Source organism: Carcharhinus amblyrhynchos, chromosome 4 (assembly GCF_965287045.1).
Source record: "Carcharhinus amblyrhynchos chromosome 4, sCarAmb.v2.hapA, whole genome shotgun sequence".
In the NCBI taxonomy this organism is placed as follows: Eukaryota; Metazoa; Chordata; class Chondrichthyes; order Carcharhiniformes; family Carcharhinidae; genus Carcharhinus; species Carcharhinus amblyrhynchos.
Genome location: NC_137327.1, coordinates 131,521,081 through 131,535,586, shown reverse-complemented (window position 1 = coordinate 131,535,586; position 14,506 = coordinate 131,521,081). Strand labels below are relative to the sequence as shown.

Genomic DNA, 14,506 nt, shown 5'->3' with positions numbered 1-14,506 from the left:
GGTAAATGTATGGGATTATGCGGATAGAGCAGAGGAAAGTCCTGATGGGTTGTTATTTTGGGAAGCCGTTGTAGACTTGATGGAGCTGGATGGCCTCTTCCTGCACTATAGGGGTTCTATGCTTCTAATTAAAGAGGAGTGTTGCAATTTGCTAATAAAAGAATCCTGACACACCATTTCAATCCATTGTTAAGTTTTCCCAAGGCAAAAGCGATTAAGAAATTACAGGTAAAAATTAAGAGTCGTGGTGCTGGCATAAATCAACCAGAAATGTTCAAAATTCATGGGAGTGGGCTGGCAAATTAAGGCGAGGAAACTGATGAGCAATGAATTAACTAATGGAGGAACTTTTGAAACTTTTAACAGGTGCTGCTAATCCTCCAAAAAGCATCGCTTCCTGGCTTATGTCAAAGGGCCTTGGGCGTACAAGAGATGAGACGACAGCCAACATACCTCATGATATCTATGTGGTTGGGACACAGGAGAATTCCTTGGGTGACAAGGAGTGGGTGGATTTCCTGCGAGCTGGGATAAAAGATATAACAGAACTGGATTTCAAAGTGGTAGGAATCTAAGCTCCAGGGAAACTATCGCTTTGATAGCAGAACAGAAATGTGCTGTTTATCTAATGAGGAGCTATGAGTAATAAAACATTCTGTACTCTCGCCTGTTTGGATTGGGAATCGAGATGGAAAAAGGATAACAGGCTGTGAAATGCAAACAAGTAATGGCTAACAGAGTATGAGATTGTAAAATTAGATTAGTGTGTTTCCTTGGCTATTTTAGTACTAAAAACAAAAGCAAATTTACAATAAACGCAGTGAGATAGAATTGAAGTACCAATCAAAGGCTGGCACGGTGGCACAATAGTTAGCACTGCTGCCTCACAGTGCCAGGGACCCGAGTTCAATCCCAGCCTTGGGTCACTGTCTGTGAGGAGATTGCATGTTCTCCCCGTGTTTGCGTGGGATTGTGGTTCTCCAGTTTCCTCCCACACTCCAAGGATTTGGAGGTTAGGTTGATTGACCATGTTGAATTGCCCCTTAGATTCAGAGGGACTAGCAGGGTAAATATTTGGAGTTACGGGGATAGGGCCTGGATGGAATTGATATAGACTCAATGGACTGAATGGCCTCCTTCTGCACCGTAGGGATTCTATGATCCTCATCCAGAGATGCCAGTGGACGGCAGAAGCAGAGGTATTTGTGCTGTGTTAACAACAGTGGCACATTGAGATTGAGATGCATTGCTGATAGGCTGACAATGCGATACCTAGTCTGCAAAAGGCGAGATGAATCCAAAACTGGAAAATGTTCTGCCCGCCACTTCTGACATTTTGCCCATCTTGGCGAGGCCAAAAGTCAACAACAATGCTGGCTGGAAGTTTCCAGCTGTTCATGCCAGCTGGAACCTCTGGTGCTGCTGATGGCACACCCCCAACATGGGTGGAGTGGAGTCAATGAGGAATCCCATTGACAGCAGCGGGACCAGAAGACCTCGCCGGTGGCTACTGGGATGCCACCTTCCCAGTGCGAGAAACATGCCACGGGGAGGCCAGAGAATCCCGCTTGTAATCTGAAATTCAAATCAGCAAAAAATTGTACCAATTTATTTTGATTATATTTAGTAAGAGGTGACTGCTTTCATAGGCCTGTGAATTTTCACCGCTCTGTAAATGACTGGCTTCTCGTAGTTACCCTGGTGAACCTGTCTGCCAGAATCAAAAAAGACACTCATTAGTGTGAAGTGGTCCTGCTGATTAGAAACACCCTCAAGAACATTTTCTGAGATTGCCCACACTTTAGTTGCATTCTTATGGCAAAGATTGTATTTCTGATGTTTGAACAGCTGGAATATTGTTGATATTTTACTGTCACACAATCAACTTGAAAAACAGTCCTTGAAAGGAGGCAGGAATTTTCCTGATGTGAGAAGTTGAAATGGGTTATCCAGTTGTCTTTGTGTACTTTGGATTTTCTAGCATATTTCGGCCTCACTCATTCATGTGCCTGTATTTTAGGTTGCCACACACTCACTGTGGAGTATTAAAATTGCAGTGTTGATTAAACCAGAACATGAGAACCGCGTCAGTCATGTCAACGTGTCCAGTGTAAAAACTGGAATAGCAAACACATTCGGTAAGTGATTTTTAAAGAATATTCTTTCATAGGTGTCTGGGCTGCATTTATTGCCCATTGAACTAAAAGGCTGATTATGGCCATTTTAGACTCAACCACATTGCTGTGGCTCTGGTGTCACATGTAGGCCAGACCAGGTAAGGACGGCAGATTTCCTTCCCTAAAGGACATGAATGAACCAGATGAGTTCTTCCAACAATTCATGATCATTATTAGACGTTTTAGTTCCATATTTTTATTGAATTCAAATTTCACCATCTGCAATGGTGAGATTTGAACACCAGTACTGAGAGCGTTACCCTGGGTCTCATGTTTGCTACTGGATAAAAGCAGATTACTGCGAATGCTGGAAAATCTCAGCAGGTCTGGCAGAATCTGTAAGGAGAGAAGACAGCTGAGTCCGGATGACCCAAAGGGTCGAAACATCAGGTCTTTCCTCTCCTTACAGATGCTACCAGACCATTCGAGATTTTCCAGCATTTTCTCTTTTGGGCTGGAATTTTACTGGCACGCCTGTCCTGGAAACGAGGCAAGCGAGACTCACAGAATGGAATTCCCCATTGGCCTCAGGCAGGATTTTATAAGCCTCGCCTGAACGAGGTTGCAAAATCCCAGCCTTGGTCTCAAGTTTGCTAGTCCAGTGACAATGCCATTGCCCTATCGCCACCATGATGTAGGAGATGCCCAGAGCTGAAATGGGATGTGGGAATTAGGAACCTATCAGGGACTAGAATTAGAAGTGAAGAAGGTTGAAATGTGAAATGGCCCAGGGCTGATGATCTACACCTTGTTGGGTACATATATTCAACCAAATTTAAAAAAAATCAAAATGTATATCAATCTAACGTTAGATAACCAGGCCTGGATTTTCTGCGACTGTTCCTCTCGGTTCCCACTGTAACTAAATGGAAGTTTCATAGCAAAAACACAAAGAAAACTGCCTGTGACATCATTTCACTGGTGTTGCTGCCAGTTCTCCATTAAAGGCAAAGCAGGGTGGCACGGTAGCACAGTGGTTAGCACCATGGCTTCACAGCTCCAGGGACCTGGGTTCGATTCCCGGCTCGGGTGACTGTCTGTATGGAGTTTGCACGTTCTCCTCGTGTCTGCGTGGGTTTCCTCCCACAGTCCAAAGATGTGCAGGTTACGTTGATTGGCCATGCTAAAATTGCTCCTTAGTGTCCTAAAATGCTAAGGTTAGAGGGATTAGCAGGTAATAATATGTAGGGGTATGGAGGTAGGGCCTGGTTGAGATTGTGGTCAGTACAGATTCGATGGGCCGAAGAGCCTCTTTCTGCACTGTAGGGTTCTATGGTTGTCAGGGTGATAGGAGAGATTTCAGGCAATGGAGGGTGCATGATACAGAGCAATGGGGTGTACGGGAGACAGGAAACAACAAAATAATTGAAGCAAGTCAAAACCATCAACTATCTTTCTTCATTGAAGAATCATAGAATCCCTACAGCATAGAAGGAGGCCATTCAGCCCATCAAGCCTGCACTGACAACAAACCCACCCAGGTCCACCGTAACCCCACATATTTACCCTGCTAAACCCCCTGACACTCAGAGGCAATTTGACTCTGGTCAATCCACCTAACCCATGCGGCTTTGGACTGTGGAAGAGAACCAGAGCACCTGGAGGAAACGCACGCAGGCACAGGGAGAACGTGCAAACTCCCCACAGACAGTCACTCAAGGTCGGAATTGAACCCGGGTCTCTGGTGCTGTGAGTCAGCAGTGTTAACCACTGTGCCACCGCATCACCCTTAACAAGTACTAATTCTTAACTTGTGTGCTTCAAAATTCTCAAACTGTTTTCAAAGAATCAAGATAAAACTCACTGAGATAGCAAGTAATCTGGGTCCTGAGTTGCTCTGTGAGAGCAGCACATGTCTAAATCAGGAGCCCCAAGTCCAGCCCAAAATTGGGCCTTGGACCACAAAAATATTCTTGGTGAGCTGTCAGGCCCAACAGACAGCCTGGGCCTTAGGTCCTTGGAAGTGAACTGTATTACACTGTAATGGATTTTATCTTGAAAAAGGAAATTAATTGAAATGTAACAATAGGATGCCAATTTGCTAATACAGCTGTTTTGCACTTTCAATGCAGAACAACTTCATCCCTGTAGACTTAAAGCTTTATGTCTGTCTAGTCAAAATCTGATTCATTGCTTAGCTTACCTGGTGCACATTTTCTTTGCAGGTAATAAAGGGGCAGTTGGTGTTTCATTCCTATTTAATGGGACCTCCCTGGGTTTTGTCAACTGCCACCTAACATCTGGTAGCGAAAAAGTCCTCAGGTACGTGTATTCATTTTTTTTTAAGCAACTAAACAAAGTCAGACTAAAGACACAGGGGTTGAATGGAAGGACATAGGAGGCAAAAGAGCCACAAGGGGGCTCAGAGGGTTGGGTGGAGGGAAACTGGATGGATAGGACACGGAGAATATGTTGGTTGTGAGGTGGGATGACGGCTAGAAGGATTTCATGTTATTATTTTAACTGGCATACAGTCCCATTGCACCTAGGTGGGCCTCAATATTAGCCTACCTCAGGAATTGTGGCTCTCCTGAACTATTTCCCAGCTCAGTTGGCCCCACTCCAGCTTGCACCACTTGTCCCCCCTGCAATGAAGGGCCGGCCATTGTGGACACTTTCTCCGGAGGCAGGCAGGCTGGATCAGGAATATTCCTGTCCCCCACTGCCAGACCTGATCGGCCGCTGGCTCTCCAGTCTCTCCAGGCAAGGTGCTGCAGTAGCTGGAAAGGGCACGGCACAGGGCTACCTGGCACTAAGCCCCAGAGCCCAGAGGGAGGGCGGGGAACAACTGGGAGCGTCATGAAGTTGGGGGCTGGGGGTGGGGGCGGGGGGTGGGGGGGTGCGTTGGTGATTGGGGTCTCGGTGATAGGACAAGGTGGAGGGAGTGAAGTCTGGAGGCCACCAAGCCTTAAGGGGATGGCCCCTCCAGTCAAAAGGGGACTTCTGATGGAGGTGCCCTCCACCACTTCTTGCCGAAGATTGAATTCACCATCTTTCTACCTTTCTCCCCCCTGAGATGTGTACTGCCCATCAGCCCAAAAAAAGAAAAAAGTTTCCTAAGTGGCCATTAAGTGGTCACTTAAGAGCCTTAAGTGGGAGAAGGGTGGGCTTTCTCCCAAGGCCCTGGCCACCCCTGGGTAAGATCGTTACTAGGTCATGGCAGGAACATGTAGGGAATCATGTCCATGCAATCACACTCTCCTATCTGCCTTTGAACTTGCTTGAGGGGGAAGGTAAGATTCTGTCCTATGATTCCGAAGCTTCATCCTGAGCTGCTACAACAGATGGAACCTGTAACTTTAAATGCAACTGCTTTGCTTTTCATTAGCTGTAACTTTCCATTTCTGATTTTGTTTTAGGCGAAACCAGAATTACTTAGATATACTCCGTTTGTTATCACTGGGAGACAAACAGCTCAGTTCTTTTGACATTGCTCTGCGCTTTACCCATATTTTTTGGTTTGGAGACCTTAACTATCGGTTAGATATGGATATCCAGGTAAGTATCATTTTCTTCCTGCTTTATTGGAATCCTTGATCTAGGAAAATAGGATTTTGTAGGGGCAACTAGAAAAGACTAATTCTTCCCTTTTCTTTTTATGATGGACAGCTTCAAGTTTTTAGGTGTCCAGATCACCAAGAACCTGTCCTGGTCCCCCCCACGCCGACATTATAGTTAAGAAAGCCCACCAATGCCTCTACTTTCTCAGAAGACTAAGGAAATTTGGCATGTCAACTACAACTTTCACCAACTTTTACAGATGCACCGCAGAAAGCATTCTTTCTGGTTGTTTCACAGTTTGGTATGGCTCCTGCTCTGCCCAAGACAGCAAAAAACCACAAAAGGTTGTGAATGTAGCCCAATCCGTCACGCAAATCAGCGTCCCATCCATTGACTGTCTCTATAATTCCTGCTGTCTCAGAAAGACAGCTAGCATAATTAAGGACACGCACCCCGGACACTCTTTCTTCCACCTTCTTCCGTCGGGAAAAGATACAGAAGTCTGAGGTCATGTACCAACCGACTCAAAAGCAGCTTCTTCCCTGCTCCCATCAGACTTTTGAATGGACCGCCCTCACACTAAGTTGATCTTTCTCTACACCCTAGCTATGGCTCTCACACTACATTCTCCTTCCTTCCCTATGCCAGTATAGCGCGCAAGAGGCAATACTTCTCCCTGTATTCCAATACATGTGACAATAATAAATCATATCAAATCTAATTACTTTTAAGGGGAACTTCCTGATTCCTCACTATATCCCTCAATTTTCTTTTCCTCCAGATAATGTCTTTACTTTTCTCTTATGCCTATTCCCCAAATGTCTTTACCTGCCAAATTAATCCTGATCTTCCTCAGGGGAGCTGTCTCATGCCAATCAATGATTCAATCTTCTGGTTCAATTGTCCAACTACAGACCTCCAAGGTCTCTTGCCCCCGGCTGAGATCGCCTTATTGCTTATTTCTTGTAAGAACATAATTGGGTGGATTCCTCGTCTGAAAACTGGAGATTCCCACCCTACTTCAATGGACCCTTACATGCCCACCCCCCACCCCGCCCGCTAGAATTCCAGTGGCAGATGGGGTGGGAGAATTCCAGCCAGTGTTTATTTAATGAGCACAAAGAAAGAACTTGTCAGGCCTGTGAAGGCTCGTGCCTGAAGGAGATCTGTGACACTGTCCTGGACAACCATAGGCAATTGAGTGCGCTGTGCCTCTGCTGCCTCCTGTGAGGGCTGCAGAGTTCCTTGATTTTCATGCAGACGAAGAAAAACCTCATTGCTAGGAAAACGCAGGCTCACCATTTCTTTTAAAGCGACTAATTTTAGCATTTCTGCAATATTCTCAGAACTGCCCTTTTTTAAGCTTGCCACTTCCTCATTGCTGCACAGGCTTGAGGCCTTCTTGCAGACTTGGATGAAAGTCATGCCAGTTGGCAGCTGGTGTGAATTCTGCTGAGGTCACTGTGTATCGGAAGGGTGGAATTCCTTCCCCGTCCCCTTTGACAGCAAAACAGAAGATCCATCCATGACGTCCAGAACATGGCGGAATGTAAATTAGGGGACAAAAACCTGGTGAAATTGGTTTATCGTAGAATCTCTACCATGCAGAAGGGAGGCCATTCAGTCCATTGAGCCTTCACCGACAACAATCACACCCAAGCCCCAGCCCTGTAACCCCACATATTTACCTTCCTCGTCTCCCTGACACAAAGTGGCAAGTTCGCATGGCTGATCCCCCTAACGTGCGCATCTTTTAGGGTGTGAGAGGAAACTGGAGCACCAAAGAAAACCCACGCGGACACAGGGAGAATGTGCAAACTCTGCATAGACAGTCACCTGAGGCCGGAATCGAACCCAGGTCTCTGGCTTGTGAGGCAACAGTGCTAACCACTGTGCTACTGTGCCGCCCACTTTTTTTTAATCACCCAAGCTGGACGTCTCCTAGACTTCTCTTGGGGTCTGATGGAAATTTTGCATTCCATTTTTGAATGTGATGTTGGGAGCATTTCCAGCACCTAACCTTGCATTGTGTTGGCACCTGACACCCATCACAATTTCAATAAGATGGCAAATTAGTGACTAGACAGTGCATTCATCAGCTGATAAGTTTATTTATTAGTGTCACATTAACACTGTTAAGGTAATGTTGCTTACATTAACACTGCAATGAAGTAACTGTGAAAACCCCCTAATGTAGGATGGTAGGTGGGCTTCCAACATGGGAAGGCCAAGAGGAAGACCCCAGCACTGAAAGATTGGAGGTCAGAAATATGTCCTATCAATGTAGTAGGAAGAAAAAAGGATACCTGGAGAATGAGGCACCCTCGAAAAACATCTTCAGAATTTTTTTTTTCAGAATTATACTTTATTCATATGTAATCTGAAAGACACATTACAAAAAATTCCAATTGTTATACAGTCGACGGCAATGCCATTTACATTTTCTTCAGGGATTAAGATGCAATCTGAGATACTTCAGTTCAGTAATGAGAACATTACAAGCATCTCAATATTTTCTTTACGGAGAGTAGAAATCTTTTCAAACTGTATACATCGGTCATGTTACACTCTGCAGTGCTTCAATGAAGTTACATACAGTTAGAACTAAACAACTGTCCGAGGGGCTTTGCACATTTCCTAGTCTCTCTGCGCACATTAAATTAAAAAGGAATCACGATTGCCAAACTGTCAGTGTGGAGGGAAATCCCCTCCACAGGATGCAGCTGAGACCTTATGGTTATTGTGACAAAGAGGTGAGTTTATCCTTAATGATTGAGCATTGACCCTCTTTGGTCTGTTGCTTGGAAGATGCCTTCAAGCACCTGTCGGGTTAGGTCTTCAGTTGGGTGGAGGGGACTGGAAAAAATTTAGTTGACGTGTGAAGATGGCTTCAATAGGCCCTCTAATTGGCTTAAATGACCAATGAAATTGACTTGTAGGTGGGCAGTTGCCAACAACCCTGAAGCAGCTGTGCCATAATGGCCTGGAGGCAGGAATATACCCTGAGACCCACACGCCAACTGGTCATGGGAAATTGCCAGCTCTCCAGCCTCTGATACTGACTCCAGCTGAAAGAAAACTTGGCCCCATTTGTGTTAAATGTTTTCAGGAGAGTGCAGGTTGCTTTAAGGGCTGATCACATGATTTGACAATTGTTTGGGTGTCGCTTACACTTTCGAACCCATGCTTGCAAGCATGTTCTTTTTCTGTTAAAACCCACAGACCCCAACATATTTAGGACTTGTCTGTCACTGTTGGTGAAAAATAGTATTGGCTGGATGATTTTGATAGGAGATAAAATGATGATAAAGATTGGGATAGCAATAGCAGATAACTTCATTTTTTGAGGGGGGGTGTGGGGTTGGGGGGGTGGGGGGTGGTGGGGTGGGGGGTTGCAGATGAAGAGAAACTCCTAAATCCAATACTTTATCATTCAGGATATTCTAAGCCATATCAGCAAGAAGGAGTTTGAGCCATTACTGAGTGTTGACCAACTCAACCTGGAGCAAGAGAAAAGAAAGGTTTTCCTGAAATTCTGTAAGTACATTCCTGATAACTTAAAAGTGTTCATTGCCACGTACTGTTTAAGGTTATATTTTAAGTGGCATTTATGCTGTTTCTTTGGGCTTTCTGCCGATCTCCCACCAATGTCACATTAGAAGTCTCCAATGCCAACCTCCCCAATGAACCTCCCACCCCCCCATGTTAAATTGTCTCATATGTTTATTGGTTCTGGGGTCAGTTAGCTCAGTTGGCTGGATGGCTGGTTCGTGATGCAGAGCAATGCCAACAGCACTGGTTCAATCCCCATACTAGCTCAGATTATTCACAAGGACCTGCTTTCTCAACCTTGCCTCTTGCCTGATGTGTGGCGATCCTTGGGTTACATCACCACCAATCAGCTCTCTCCCCTCAAAGGTGAGAGCAGCCTATGGTCATCTGGGATTATGGCGACTTTAATTGACTTTAGTGGTTTCAACTGCGACAAAAGGGCAAATTTTACCCGTGCAATTTTCATTCAACCTCTTGTGCAATAGGAACATGTTCCCCTGGACTCCCACCCAACCCCAACACCTCTGCCTCTCACACAGCAGCATATTTGAAGGTGAGACGCATGTACTATGAAATGGGTGGCAAGCGCACCACCTTCCCACCTCTACCCCAAGCTGCCCTCCCCATATTACTGGGGTTGGGGGGGTGAGTGGGAGAGCATGTGTGAGTGAGGCATCAGGCAGCCACCCACCCTTCAGCCTCTTGTAGCACTTAATTTGCCAATTACAGACCACTAGAGAACATCATTCCACCTTATAATACATTGGGTGGATGCAGTAAGTCTTCGGAGGCAGAAGTCCCTCACCAAAATCCCTTTATTTACAAACTCTAACAACAATACACAGAGTGCTAGCAGTCTAACTCCGGCTGTGTCAAAGGAGCCGGTTATCCCGGTTAAATACAAGGCAAAGACTCCCTGCTTGGCCCATCAATTGGATCCTTAATCAGGGAGCACATACTCCCTGTCTGGTTTCCATTGTCCTGTGGAGGCCAACCGCAGTGGCCTGATTGAAGTTTTATAGTGGGGAAAACAGAACAGCTTTGAGGTGGGAGCTAAAGGAAATGGATTATCCCTTTCTGTGGCCATCGAGGGCAGATCCCCCCCTCCCTCAATAGGTGGGATCTATCTTCCCTTTGTGCCTCTCTACCTGATCTCTGAATCCCAACCTCGCCCCACCACCCCCTCCCCTCATTGGGGTCCAGGGTTCCTCCCTGTTTGGTTTCCAATGTCCTCCTTCTGGGGACTCCTTGTTGTTCCAGCAGTGGTCACTACTGTGTTCTGGTGCTGCTGGAATAACTCAGCTGCTGGTCAATCTGATTGGCATCTCCTGTTCCTGGAGACTGCTCCCAGTGTATTATTACCTTGAGGCGACCTGGTTTAAACTCAGCCATAAACTGACCAACTTTTCAACTGGAGGAATGGGGGGGCGGGGGGCGGGGGGAGGTGGGGGGAGGTGGGGGAGATGGGGGGTGGGGGGTTGGAGGTGATGCGGGTGAGGAAAAATCACACCACCACTTGCCCCCGGTAAAATTCACTCCATAGAAAACTTTACAAGGAGGCCATTCAGCCCGATGCATCTGCACTGACCAAAGGAGAGTACCCAGCCTTATCCCAGTTCCAAGCTCTTAGTGGGTAGCCTCGTGGCTTACAACACTTCCAAATGTTGTACTTCCAAGTACTCCTTTTAAATGCAATAAGGGTTTTTGCCTTTCAAGCAGTGAGTTGCAGACAGCTCCTGCCTCCCCCCACCCCCCCGCCCCTCTCCACACCCCCACTCCACCCTACCCCACTCCCCAACCCTCTGGTGCAAACATTACTGCTAACTCTAATCCTGCTATCAATTACTTTAAATATTTGTCTATATGTCACTTGGTCACTGATCTCTTTGTATAGGGAAAGAGGTGCTCCCCATGCAATCTTTTGGCTCCTCATAATTTTTTATACCTTAATTAAGTCTCCCCTGTTCTGAAAGAAACAATCCCAGCTTATCCGATCTTTCTCCACAGCTATAATTCTGGCAAAATCCTTTTAAATCTCCTCTGTATCCTGTCTAATTTGATCACATTCTCCCTGTAATGTGGTGATCAGATCTGGATGCAATATTGTATAACATGGGACTTTTATGTTAACTTAGGGCATGCATTATATTGGCACAGTAGTTAGCACTGCTGCCTCACAGCACCAGGGACCCGGGTTCAATTCCAGCCTTGGGACACTGCCTTTGTGGAGTTAGTAAATTTTTCCCTGTATCTATGTGGGTCTACTCTGGGTGCACTGGTTTCCTCCCACACTCCAAAGATGTGCAGGTTAGTTTGACTGGCCATGCTAAACTGCCCCTTTGTGTCAAGGGGACAAGCGTGGTAAATACATAGGGTTATGGGGGATAGGGCCTGAGTGGGATTGTTGCCTGTGCAGGTTTGAAGGGCTGAATGGCCTCCTCCTGTACTGTGGGGATTCTATGATCTTATATTGATCATTATATAAGTGGGAAGATTGGTGGGAAAGTGGAACTGATCCACTTCAGATCAGCCATGATCTTATTGAATGGCGGGGCAGGCTCGAAGGGCTAGATGGCCTACTCCTGCTCCTATTTCTTATGTTCTTATTATGTTCTTATGATGTATGTTACTTAACCTTGCGGTATATCTTACCTTGCATTGTATGCTTTGGGCACTGATGATCTAAATACTGGACATGATAATGACTGAAACATAATTACCACAGATGCTGGAAATCTGAAATAAAGAAAGGATTAGAAACACTCTCAGGATAAGCAGCATTTTTGAAGTGAGTAGGCTTAATGTTGAAGGTCAGCGATCTTTCTTCCGAATTATGGTAGGGAAAAGCTAGCCTGTGATGAAGGGTCTTGGAACTGAAACATTAACCCTCTCATGCCCACGTACTGGACAAAGGCACCTGTGACACTGTGTTCCCAATCTTCTTTCCCACGTCTGACAGATGAGGAAGAAATCACATTCCCTCCAACCTATCGATATGAGCGAAACACCAGAGACATTTACTCGTGGCAGAAGCACAAAACCACTGGGGTAAGTCATATCAGGTCGATTATTTTCCTAATTTCCTCCCTCATTTTCTTCTTCCTGCCATTCATTCACGTGGTAATCTAAAACTGTGAGGAAAAGACAGACAAAGATAGAAGCAGCCAGAGGACAGCCACACAACGAGGAATATCACATAGTGTAAGAAAGTAAGCACTTAAATTTGAGGAACAAATTTAGCCTCAGGGGCAGGATGTCGTTGGCATTGCGGAGAATTGGCTGCAAATTCAGTATGGTTCATTTATTTATTTATTTATTCATTTGTGGGACATGGGCATCGCTGGCTGGCCAGCATTTATTGCCCATCCTTTGTTGCCCTTGAGAAGGTGGTGATGAGCTGCTTTCTTGAACACTGCAGTCCATGGGCTGTGGGTTGGCCCATTCTGCTGTTGGGGAGGGAATTCCAGGATTTTGACCCACCGACTGTGAAGGAACGGTGATATATTTCCAAGTCAGGACAATGCGTGGCTTGGAGGGGAACTTGCAGGTGATTGCATCCCTGTGTATCTGCTGCCTATGTCCTTCTAGATGGAAGCGGACATGGGTTTTGAATGTGTTGTCTAAGGACCTTTGGTGAATTTCTGAAGTGTATCTTGCAGATAGTACACAGTGCTGCTACTGAGGGTCGGTGGTGGAGGGAGTGAATGTTTGTGGATGTGGTGGCAATTAAGTGGGGTGCTGTGCCCTGAACAGTGTTGAGTTTGTTGAATGTTGTTGGGAGCTGCACACATCCAGAGGAGTGAAGAGTATTGCATCACACTCCTGACATGTACCTTGTAGATGGTGGACAGGATTTGGGAAGTCAGGAGGTAGGTTACTTGCCACAGTATTCTGAGCCTCTGACCTGCTCTCATAGCCACTGTGTTTATGTGGTGAATGCTAAACATTATGGGCTATCAAATCCTTGGAAAGCGCAGAGAGATTAGAAGGGACATGAGAATGGGAAGTAGCAGTATTGATAAAGCGCTTAATGACAGCAGTAATAGGAAGTGATTCATGCAGTGGTGATCACAATTGGTTAGAGTGAAGGAACTGCGAAGGTGAAGAGCTCTAGTGGTTGTCCACACACCTCTTGACTGTAATGATGCAGTGGGGAATGTGTACTGGTGGAGATCTGATAAGCATGTGAAGGTCATCATGTGCAGCTAATGGGATTGTAGCTTTCACCTTGACCGTTGTGTTACGATCACTCAATTAGCGAGGGCAATGGATTCCTGAACATGCATTTGGGGCAGTTTCCTCATGCCCCTCGCTCCCCCTCCTGCCAAACTGTTAGGAACCTGACGGGCACAGGTTCACAATTGACACTTCCACCCAATCTGATTTTACTTTGCATTCGAATCAATATTGTTTCTGAACTGAAAACAGAAGAAATGTTATTAGATTCAATGATAAGCAATAAATCAGAATTAGTTACAGTCTGTTAGGAGGGAAACATCTTGCATTTAGTGCCCATAATATAATTAAAATTTGTACTAGTTTCAAAGGGAAGGTAGAAAGTCACAAACAGGTTTTAAATATGAAGGAAGGCAAAATTTGGCAGAATAAGGAATGATTTATCCACAGTAGGTTGACAGTGGACAAACCTGCAGACAAGCAGTATGTACCCCTAAAAGGCAAAACATGGGATTTTCCAGTCCCGCCTGCCACGAGGATCATCCAGTCCTGCCAAATGTTAATGGGCTGTTGGTTGGGCTGCCAAATCTCCCATAATGGGTCTGTCTGTGATGAGGCTGGAAAATCCTGGTCAAAGGCTCCACTTGTGTGGTTGAGCTACTACGGTCAATAAACAAAAACTGGAAGAGTATAAAGATAAAAGGTTTATACAAACTCAAGAAAAAACATATCCAGCAAACTGTGATACTTACAGAGAAAAAAAATTACCTAAGAATTGAAATGATGGGTGAAAATCATCTTGCGTAGGATATCAAAGCTGACAGCAATGTTATTTAAAAGGAATAGGAAATGTCAGACCTGTTAACAGGAATGTCTGGGTTTTGCTCTCACAGTGCTAGAATTGGGAAAACCACCAGAAATAGAAGGGAACCAAAAGAAAATTCAAAGGGAGGGGTGATGTATAATTAACATAGAACATAGAATAGTACAGCACAGTACAGGCCCTTTGGCCCTCAATGTGGTGCCGAGCTATGTCCAAAGCCAAGATCAAGCTATCCCACTCCCTAACATTCTGGTGTGTTCCACGTGCCTATCCAATA

General features: G+C 45.5%; 1 protein-coding gene across 1 annotated transcript in view; it reads left to right on the top strand.

Moving 5' to 3' along the window:
* LOC145342364 (phosphatidylinositol 3,4,5-trisphosphate 5-phosphatase 2-like) overlaps positions 1-14,506 on the top strand; it is a 107,552-nt gene that overhangs the window by 65,180 nt on the left and 27,866 nt on the right. Inside the window, exons 12-17 of the mRNA XM_080187885.1 lie at positions 367-563; positions 2,021-2,138; positions 4,343-4,439; positions 5,537-5,675; positions 9,116-9,215; positions 12,190-12,278. Coding sequence (XP_080044011.1) covers positions 367-563; positions 2,021-2,138; positions 4,343-4,439; positions 5,537-5,675; positions 9,116-9,215; positions 12,190-12,278 — 740 coding nt within the window. The remainder of the gene's footprint in view (positions 1-366; positions 564-2,020; positions 2,139-4,342; positions 4,440-5,536; positions 5,676-9,115; positions 9,216-12,189; positions 12,279-14,506) is intronic.